The sequence below is a fragment of the Prosopis cineraria genome, unplaced genomic scaffold (assembly GCF_029017545.1).
Source record: "Prosopis cineraria cultivar Desert tree isolate PC_DT_omini unplaced genomic scaffold, ASM2901754v1 PC1711, whole genome shotgun sequence".
NCBI lineage: Eukaryota > Viridiplantae > Streptophyta > Magnoliopsida > Fabales > Fabaceae > Prosopis > Prosopis cineraria.
This window is the reverse complement of record NW_026557036.1, coordinates 1-11,247: the sequence shown is the minus strand read 5'-3', so window position 1 is coordinate 11,247 and position 11,247 is coordinate 1. Positions and strand designations below refer to the sequence as shown.

The following is an 11,247-nucleotide window of genomic DNA, read 5'->3' as shown; positions in this document are numbered from 1 at the left end:
TAACATTTATAAGTCTAAGCCCAAGAAGAAAACATGTCCAGAAGCCCATAACACTGTATAACTAATATTGTGTAATATTCTTTTATTGTCTGTATATTCTGGAATATTCCCTAGGGCTTATGTTGTAACCTTTATACCTTGTGTTCTTATCCTTTGGTTGTACAATTGTTGTGCTGTCACTCTCTCATTGGAGAGCATTGTAACTGTTTTCTCTTTATATAATGGGCATTCTACTACATTGAGGTTAAGCAGTGAGAGAAAGTATTTTTTCAAATATTGTGCTAGTCAATCTTTCTACTATGAGGCCACTGACTATGTTTCAAACTTTAGAATATGGGTTTGGAAGATGTGTAGCGTCACCTTCTTAATAAGGGAGAAACAAACATGTTTGTGCATGTTGTGATTACTTTGTTTTGGTCTAAGTCATTGAATCTAGCTAGCTATCTTGCTCTAAGCTAGTCTTGTGCAAGAATTTGTGAATCGTCCCCACCAATGCAAAACTAATTTTCACACGTATTTCCATGTTAGCTATCTAATTTTCACATTAGTTTTTTTAGGACTAATTTTTCTTACAAAACTTAAAGAAATAATTAATAACTGAAGAAAAAGTTAAAGAATAAAATTATAACAATTAAAGTTGATGGATCAAATAAATAGAACCCCTAAATGTGAAGGGCTAAAAGTTGTTTTATTCCAAATTAAAACTGTCCAATCATAGAAGAAGAGGACAAGGGAAGATTAAATATCATCTAAGAATCCCTATAGCATTTTAATATTAAAGAATAACTGATCTAAAAATCTGGAATATCATTGCAACCTTGGGACATATCTAAAAATAAGATTTTAGAAAAAAGATTTAATTACCCTTTTAGCATTTTACAAATAGTCTTGCTTTGGTATAAACATTCGGCTATCCAAAAAATTTATAGCCATATCATTTATATTTGATATTTAATATCAAATCCTCCACATGTTTATATATTTATTCCACCATTTAGGCATGATGTATTGTAAGGTATTGAAAATTGGGCTAATCATTAAATTGGTTAAAGTACAAGTTCAATGATTAATAATAGTCAAAATCATAATTAGACTAGTCATAAAAATAAAATATTTTATTAAACTAGTCAAGTTAAGATACAATTGATGCAGTTCAACCAGTCAAGTTGACTCAAATTTTAATATTATGGTATATTGAATTTGAGACCAAACATGGCAGTTGGTATGCATGTAGCATATATTTTCCAATTTGTGTTTTTACTTTTTGATATATTATACTGTGAGTTTAGTTTTATGAAAATTAAGGAAAAAAAAAACTGAGTCCGGCCAACCATGTCTTTTGGGTTCATCGCAGTTACCTGATCAATGAAGGAGTTGATTTTGGCATTGGGGAAAACATCATCAATATAAACTCAAGGACGAACGTGATGACCGCGAAACAAATCGTGTTTCAGGCTCTGGAGTAGAGCGGTAATTCAAGCCTGATCAAGAGTTTAGAAAATTCTCTTCACCTAAAGTTTATTCGAACTGCACAAATAAGTTTAAAGAAATTGAGGTTAAATATGAACTTGAATACTCAAATTTTTTTATTAGTAATAAAATAAAATTTGAAAAAAATAATTTTTTAACATAAAATTTGAAAATAAAGTAATATTCATAATTCAGGCATTTGAATTAGTTCAAATAAGTTTAAACGCTCACGGTGTTGGGGTCAGACACTAGAGCTTGACTAAATGATTTGGCTGTCTTTTATATATTAAAATATTTTAAATCTAATTTAAAATGAGTCCAATTTAAATAAGCCAGCTGATCTGGATTCTACTTTGCATTGGAAGATGTGTTGTGCTGTGAACCGTGTGTTGGTCTAAGCCATTGAATCCAGTCGCTCTGAGCATGTATGGAACTTGTGAATCGTCCCCACCAGGCCATCAATACCAAAAAGGTGTTTGTTCTCTACACGTGGAGGTTTTCTGAATGCGTGCGACGCTACAAACGAATTACGGAATTCGTGAATTTTTGTTTGGAAAATTGGAAGAGGAAAACAAGTTTATGAAGATGTTTTCAAACATGGTTGTCATGAAAAGGAAATCTAGATACTTGTTAATAAATGACATGATCTTCAGAGGCACCCCTTGTACGTCTTAAAGTGTCATATAAAAACAAATCAATATCAGTTTTAAATTTTTCAGATGATGGATATATACAACCAAGTTGGATAGATATCGATTTTGTACTTTTCGTGGATGGGCAGATTAATAAGAATGCAAATGTGACCCAAATGCAAAATTTAATATAATTAAATTGATTTTGACCTTTTGCTAATCTCAATGGTTATTCATAAAGGGCATAATTAATTAAGGAACAATTTATTTAAATTTTAAATTAAGTGATTTTTATATAGTTTAAAGCTTTTATAAAAAATAATTTATTTTATAGATATTTTAATAAAAAACATAAATTATTTTATGTTGGTTATAATTATAAAAAAGTGATTATTAATTTCTTGGAACATAATTTTACATGAGCCCTTCGGGTCTATAGAAGAATTTTTTCCGAGTCCAAAATGCAATAATATTATTTCTTGGAGCGTCAATGACGTTCTCCCGGATTCTTTTCCAAACAAAAGTCTATGAAATTAAAACTATCCAATGACCGAAGGATGAAAAAAAGAAGCAAAAATATCATCTAAGATTACTTTTAACGTTTTAATATTAAAAAAGGATCCTAAAAATTTAAAATATCACTGCATTTCAGGGATATATTTGAAAGTAAGATTTTCACAAAAAGAAGAAGAAGAAGAAGAAGATCTAATGCTCCCTGTAGCATTTACAAGTCTTACTCTACTATAAATAACAAAATATTTGATTATTAACAAGTTACTATATGTAATTAACGAGAAAAAAATTCATTTATAAAAGAGTTATAAAACTTAGTAGGCTTGATATATTATTTATAACTGAATTCTTTGTTGTTTATACCAAAAGAAAACTTGTAAAATTAAACCAGGTAGGTGAAAATAGGTAGAATATAAATTTGGGCTTGGAAAGTTTTTCCTTGAAAGCCAATTTTTTTACCATTCGAATTAATTAAAAACATTTTTAGCATACCCATTGGGCTCCTTAGAATTTTTCTTTCTACAATGAATTCCTAACACAGAAGCCCAAAACTAAAATTGTCAAAGTGAGTAAACAGGGCTGTTTTTTCTTTTTTCTTTTTAATTAAAGTATAATAGCATATCATTGTGCGGTTTTTGAGCCAAGGCCTTGAATTTAAGTATGGCTAATTTACAAGCCCAGTTTTTCACGGATCAAAGGTGTAATATGCCCTTGAGCTTTAGAGGATACCAATATTTGTAGATCCAAGGACAATAAAACACATAACATATCCTAAAAAAAAAAAAAAATCAGCTTAATATCTAAAAAATTATTCAAAACTTATTGTTCTCTGCTTTCTGTTTTAGCCCATAAGTTCATGGAATTGAAACCTCATTTTAGTACTTAATAAATGGCAGTTTTTTTTATTTTAATTTTTTATACAAATATTTTTTCACTTAATCTCTTCACATAATGATATTTTTCAATTTACATATAATAATGTATTGTGGTGAAATTCATTCTAGAATATTGAAATGACAAAAAAAAAAAAGAAGATAAAATTTAGAAAGCTAACTTTTCACAAAAATATTATATAAAAAGCTCAGTTGCAAAATCTTTTGATGAGACTAAAAGCATCATTCACGGAAAACAAAGACTGATGACCTCCCTTAGAAGGCAGACTCCTCATAATAAGATTTGTTTCGTATACAAAAAATTAATTTTGATACTTTAATTACTGATTTAATACCCCCTCCATCCCATTTTCTAAGACATTTTAGATGTGATCTAAAAAATATATTTCTTTACCAATAAAGATTTGCTAGTTGGTAATGATTTAAATCATATATAATCCACAAGATTGTAAAATCAAATCATATTGTTGATGTAAAACTTTATTGACGAACAATTTGTAAATATTCTTTGAATCTAGAGGCATATTCTAATTCTAGTGAGTTTCTGAGACCCAACTCAAGTAAACATTATTTTGTTAAAAAAATATTTTTATTTATCAACAAAGGCTGGTACAATTTGTAAGAATTTAACTCATAATTCATAAGGTTATAAATTCAAATCTTATTATTGATATGAAGATTTTGTTGGTGAGTGAAGGTTATTATATTTTTTATATTTGACATGCATAAAAATATTATGTTCTACTAAAATAACTTAAGTTATTTAGTTAAATACTTCCTAAATATATTATATATTTATAATTTATTTTTCAATATTTAAGAATGGGCCTTCGTTTACCTTCTAATAACAGAGGCATTAATAGTACCATCTTGAAAAACACAAAAGTCAACTTAGCCCTCCTTATGGACATACGTACGACCTCTATATCTAGAAAATGATTGGTCCAATGGGTAAGAAACTTGCATCAATTAACCGCTCTTGAATTTGAATCCTAAAAATGGAACATCTTTCATTAGAAAGGGCCCCATTTCACAGTTTCACCCAAGTTAGCTTGGGTGGTGTTAAAAGCTCCCCAAAATTGACACAAGCATCCAAAGCTCCATGAAAAAGACTCTAATTTTAATATGGAGGTACTGGACGCTCCGCATGAAAAAACACATTTAATGACGTAGCTATTTCATTGTATGAAAGTTGTGGTGCTATTATTAATTGTTAACGGATATGTTAATTAGGTGAAATCGCCCAACTATTCTATCTGCCAATTAACCTTTTTTTTTCCCCCTAACGTGCGCGCGCGCACATAATCGCTATTTTGAGTAATATGAACTAACAAGGATTGCTTGGACTCCTCACATATACATGCAGTTTTAATTCGATGTGATAAGTGAATAACCTTTAAAATCACACATTATTTTCATGTTTTCTTTTATTTAGTATGATACTTCAAAAAATTTTCTCATAATATTGAAGAGGGAATAGTTTCACTTTAGATACTCGTGCAAAAAAAAAAAATAATAATAATTCGCACATTGCTTAAAATCAAACACCTTGAATTTGAATCAATTTGCTCTTAATTAATTAATTTCTCCCAGAGTACTCGGAGTTCGTGACGAAGATCAGTCAAAAACTTTTTTTAATTAAAAAGAAATGTAACGTGCTATCTCTAACAAGTTAATCAAACTTTTAAACTATCAGTGCTTGATCAAAATCCACCAGTTATCTTAAAGCACATGTATTAAGCTCCTGTGAACGTTGAACAGATTCCACGTAATATTAATACTCATTAATTGACTTGAAATTTGGTGTAGATAAGCCCTTTCTAAGGGAATCTGGACATCAGATTAATTTATCTGTCTTTTTGCCCCCTACGTATTTTAATTACTTCATTTTGGTCCCTTATTAAAACAAAGGTTTGGGATTTCGAGCTAAATGATTTCTTATTCTCTCAAATTAATCAGCATTTAGATCTTTGGACCACAAAAATAAAATAAGAACCCTACTTTATATGAGTTGCGGTGCCATCTGAAGAAGTATATAGCTGAAAACAATCAATCCAAATGGTGAAATTAAAATAAACAAAAAATAAAATTAATATCTAAATATAAAATCTTCCCACATTAAATTTCATCCACATTCCATCCCTATAATATGTGTCCTTGTCCATGTTGTATAGTAAACAAATTAAAATGTTGATTTACGCGGTGGAAAACTGGGGATAAATGTGCATAGGGAGAATGATAAGATAAATTAAAGTCTTGAAAAGAAAATTTATAATAACTAAGTTTCTGGAAAAAAATTTTAAAAAATAACTTACATTTCCTCCATTAAAAAATGTAAGGCATTTTTTGATAAGTTGGATGTTAAAAAATATAAGATATTTTTAGTCTTTTGATGTGTAATCATTGCTTTTGTTTTTTCAAAAGCACCTTTATTAATAATGACTTTATATTTATTATAGGATATTTAATAGGGGTAAATATAAAAAGACAGGGTTAATTTAAAAGTAAGTAACTACTCTATTGAGGGTGCGATTCGGTTAAAAATATCTTATATTTTTAAAAGAAGTGAGTAAATATTTATTTAAATGATTGCAAACATGGTTGTTTTTTTTTTTTTTTGGTTTCTCAAGATATCCTTACAATTGGTAGCCATGAAATTAATCCATCAAAAAATTTAAGTGCCTTTCAAGAGGTTATGCTATCCCAAGAGATGCTTTTCATGCATACCTCCAAGAATTATGAATTAATCTTAACAGAAAATTGAATCAATATTTATAACTTATTTTTAGATAATTATGTAGAAAATATAACTATTATTGATTCCCTTATGGGACTTAAATGCCATTCCCATAATATATACAGGTGCACTGCTGCAACTTTATGTTGCAACAAATTCAAATTAAATATCATTCCATTTCAAAAATTAACGCTGAAGACTTAATTTGAGTGAATATTTAAGACATCACAATGTTTGTTTGTTTGTTTTAAATTTTGTGATAGTTATTTTCATGGCAATATATCAAATAAAATATACAATATAAAATTTGCAAAGACGCATTATCAATAATCATAAATAATATAACTTATTTCTATATATCCAACGTTCAAATATTAAGCTTACATTTTTTTAATAAGTATTTAAAACTTCATTCCATCAAATAAAAACTATGCAAACAGAATCAACTACCAACCAGCTTACAAAAGAAAACGAAAATTAACACACTTCTTTCATGGGAAAATGTAGTACAATCTCCCCAAATTATATAAATAGTAATATGGTCCTTTAAAATAACATAATTTCACTAAAGTCCATAGGAACCTTTATGTTAATAAATTTTGAATTAAAAAAATTATTTTATCCTCATTGATAAGTTGTGATTTCTTGTTTAATTTTTATAATTCTTTAAGTAAAAGTTGTTATTTCTTAAATAAAGTTGTGAGTATAGTTTTTTATTTTAAGAACTTTTTTTTTCAATAATTAAAGTTACGTTTGATAAGTTGTGACTCTTTATTTAAGTCTTGTGATTTATAAAATAAAAGTTATTATTCCTTAATAAAAGTTGTGGTTGGGGTTTGTTATTTTCAATAAAGGTAAAATAGTCTTTTCTACTTTAAAATTTATAAACACATAAGTTCCTAGATACTTTAATGAAACTATGATATTTTGAGTGATTAGATTATCATTTATATAATTCAAAGAGATTTTATTATTATTTTACCTTCTTTCATCCTTGAAAAGTTAAATGTTGAATTATAAGTTCTTTTAGTTTATTTTCTATTGGTGGGTTAAATATTAGGAAAATGACAACAAGTCCCTTTGAATTATGTAAATAATATTTTGATCCCTCAAAATCTCATAATTATTCTAAAGTCTTGAGGGACTTTTTCATCATTAAAAAATTAATATAAATAATTAAATTATCTTTAATTTAAACTTTTAAATTGCTGTTGAATGTTATAATTTTAAGAAAAAAGTTATGAATTTTAAAATAAAATTTGTGAGTGACAATTTATATTTGCAATACTTAAGGAATATCAGGATTTTAAATGTAAATTTATGAATTGCTGTTGAATTCTTATAATTTAAGAAGAAAAATTGTGAATCTTAAAATAAAACTATAAATAACAATTGATATTTGAATTAAAGATAATTTAATCATTTACATTAATGATAGAAAATTTTTTAAGAATTTAGGGGTCTTATAGCATTTTGAAAGATTAAAATGTTATTTACATGATTCAAAGGGAGTTTATTATATTTTTCCTTAAATATTTGAATTTTTGTCTTGAAATAATCGCTATTGAGTGGATATCCATGGGTCGAATGCTGGGGTTCATGCTAGCTCTTGATATGTCAACATCAATCTTCAACTTGCAAGCCCTCATTAGAAAAATCCAAAAAATTTGGATTCCTTCATGGCTGCTCGATATGATAATCTCCAAATCCATATAATATTAAATAAAAAATATTAAGCAGAGAGAAACCCAATGCTCATTTAGACAAAGCTGCCAGCATCATTGCCGATCTTATCTGTCACGTTAAAAGGCAAATTAAGGAAAACTTGCATAAAAAATGGCAGATTATTACAATAATTATCAAATCCATCACTGCCATATTTTATTCCACGTTGAATAGAATATGGAGCAAGATACAAAGAAAAGAAAATAACAAAATTTTGCAGCTCTTTGTGAAATCCAAGATTCATCACCATTTTACACTAACGCGGACAACCTTATGAAGCGAGCATCCATTAATTAATTTCTCGTTCCTATCTACACAAGATGTGCTATTCCTAATTAACCCTTCATCTCTATTTCCTTCTCGCGGTTGGCTTCTCTGGTCCCGGCGCTACCGTTCTCTGCCGGCATGACTGTGTTTTTGGTCTCCATCTCCGTCGTCACAGGTGCGGCAGACTCCTCAGCAGCGGCGGCCTCACGGAACCGCTTATAGATGTCACCTTTATAGAACTTCCTTGTTCTGGCGACTAAAATGAGAGATACAAGAGCACCAAAGAAAGTTGCAGCTGTGATGATTATAAATGACATCTTGAAGCATTCTGCCCCAACACAAACCAACTCTTTGCCTTCCTCTCTTCGTAACCCTAAAGCTGCAAGTTGCTTTTTAGCTTCTTTATCATACAAATGACCAGTGATTCTCACGTTAAGAATGTACAACCCTATCGGGCTAGCTGACCCGCCAAAATTATACAGAGTTGAATAGTACTTTAGCCCAAATAGCTCAGATATGATAGCAAAAATCAGAGGCCATTGTGCTCCAAAACTAAACCCAATGATCACAGAAGCTACGTAGAGACCTTCCTTCACGTTGAAGGCTATCAGAATATGTCCCGCACACGCCACTATGAGTATCAGAGTGAGCATGAGTGTACGAGGGAATTTATACTTGGACAGATAATATTCAGACACGAAACCTGAGAAGACACGTCCTAGGTAGTTCCAAATGCTCACCAGTGACACGAACGTGCTTATACTGTTCTTCGGGTAACCCAAGGATGCCCCAATCTGACCCAGATTGTCAATCGCAGTCAACGTCCCTCCGATCCCACAAATGCCAGCCAAGAACAGTATAATCATGTCGATACTGAACAGTGCTTGGAGAATAGTATAATCCTCGCCTCTCTCCGGCGGGCTGAAAGCATTTTGCCACCACCTTATCTCTGGTTGACCTTCTCGTCTTGCTTTGGTTATATCACCGGAAGTAGTACTTGAACTTTTACGAGCACTGGTCTCGGTTATCTCCGGCGGGTCGGCGACCACGATGTTCTTGACGGGCTCGAGGAGGGCAAGGCGTTTGGCTTGCCAGAGCTTGAACTCCTCGATGTAGACGACGGCGAGGGGGAGGAAGAGGAGGAAGAGAACGACGGCAGCGCTGAGGCCGTACTCGGACTGGTTGAAGTTGGTCTGTTTCTGGACGATGATAATGATCATGAGGAATCCAGCGAGGCCGAGGGAGATGTAGAGGAAGTTGTAGAAGACCTTGAGCTCGTTGGGGTGTCGGACCGGGGTGATGTAGCGGATGGTGTGGAGGAAGGCGAAGGAGATGGCGGCCGGAAGCCAGCCGATGAGGAGGATGAGAGCTTTAGTGTCGTCGAAGTGAAGGAAGGCGTGGTATAGTTGAGTGATGATGGCTCCGCTCAGACCGACGTAGCCTTTGAGAATGCCGAGAACTACGCCTCGGCTTTCCGGGAAGTTCTTCACACATGTTACCAGAGACCCTGTGTTCGCGAACGTCTGCGAGTTGGCTCCTGCAATTATGCAAACCCAGATTCATCATCACAATTTTTATTTTGATCGAAAATACAAATTAAAATACCATTGATTAAGAGGAATTATAGGCACGTTTGATTGTGTTCTCGTTTTTACCGGCCACCGCCACCGATGTCACCGTTAACCACTGTTAACGGATTCTTATTACAGGCCATCACCATGTGATACTGTCATTGGTTGATGGCTCTGAAAAAAGATTTTAAAATTGATTTTTAAATTAACATAGCCAAACAAATTTTTTCTTTTATTTTATTTGGGATAATGAAAATTTTGTCTTATAAGTCAAACCTCAATTATTATTTATTAATTAAGTCTTGAAATTTTCAAAACTATGCCTAATTCATTATTTTTTTGAGGAAGAAATAACATTAAAAGATTAACTGTGCATAGCCATGAAATTTTAAAATTCGATTAAAAAAATTAAATTTCAGATACCAGATGGCTTATCGTTGTAACTGAAGTAAAATTTAAAAAAAAAAAATCAAAAGTTTCATTATCCCACTTTATTCAAAAACTACATTTTTAAAATTTAGTTTATAAAATCATTTTTTAAAATAAAAAACGGGAACTAAATAAACAAGACCTACATATTTATGTCAACAAAAATCACAATCCATGTCAAGAGGTTTGTTCTTATTGGTGTATCTATTGTTATTGCTGTTGAAACCTGAGTGTGAGCCATAAATTCAAACGACCCATAGCTGCCCAAAGTTTTTTTTTTCCCCCTTCCTTTTCGTTTTTATTAAAAATAAGGTGGTAAAAAACTTTCTTGAACTACAATATAAGTAATTTTTTAAAAGTATTGCATGATCTAAAATATAAGGTATTGAGCAAATTTTATGCTTTATTTTTTTTTTTTACAGTTATACTCTTGCTTTAATGAAATTATTATACTTGATAAGTGCAGTTTAAATATTTCACTCAAAAATATAAATAGAAAGACGAGAATATTTTTTAAAAATCAAAATATTAACTAACGTTTTTTTAAAGCATAATCCAGAATTCATGCTAACTTTCCTGGAGTATAAAATTATAAGAATTTTAAAAAAGATTTAGTAAATTGTGATGACAAACAAAGAAAGAAACTCTATTTATTTGTTGATTTGTTCACAAGATTAAATGATAACAACAATTTAAAAAAAATAAAAATTGAGGAGCATTGCTAATTTTGGTGATGGGTGATGAAAGCGCCGGTACGCACCTATGCAGATGTAGAGGAACATCTGCCAAACTTTGGGTTTCGAAATTCTTTGGGTCACTCCGAGCCATATCATGAAGTAGCCGAAGAAGTTGAGGACGGCGCCGATCACCAGCACCACCCACGGCGGCGTCAACTCGTTGATCAGCCCGGAGAGGATGCCCACGTTGGCGCCGACGTCCTGAAGAAGCTCAGCAGTTTCAGGGTGGTTGGTCGTAGCCCAGAGCAGATTTTATGTCCGGCGAGTACAAGC

At 31.2% G+C, this 11,247-nt stretch overlaps 1 protein-coding gene across 1 annotated transcript; it reads right to left on the bottom strand.

Moving 5' to 3' along the window:
- Positions 1–8,047: 8,047 nt before the first annotated feature.
- LOC129300700 (uncharacterized) lies at positions 8,048–11,242 on the bottom strand (the record flags this gene model as incomplete). The annotated part of the gene is given in 4 exon segments (XM_054939277.1): positions 8,048–9,774; positions 10,998–11,177; positions 11,180–11,206; positions 11,209–11,242. Coding segments are annotated over 4 exon segments (1,710 nt in total), but the record flags the coding sequence as incomplete, so codon positions are not given.
- Between the last annotated feature and the right edge of the window lie 5 nt (positions 11,243–11,247).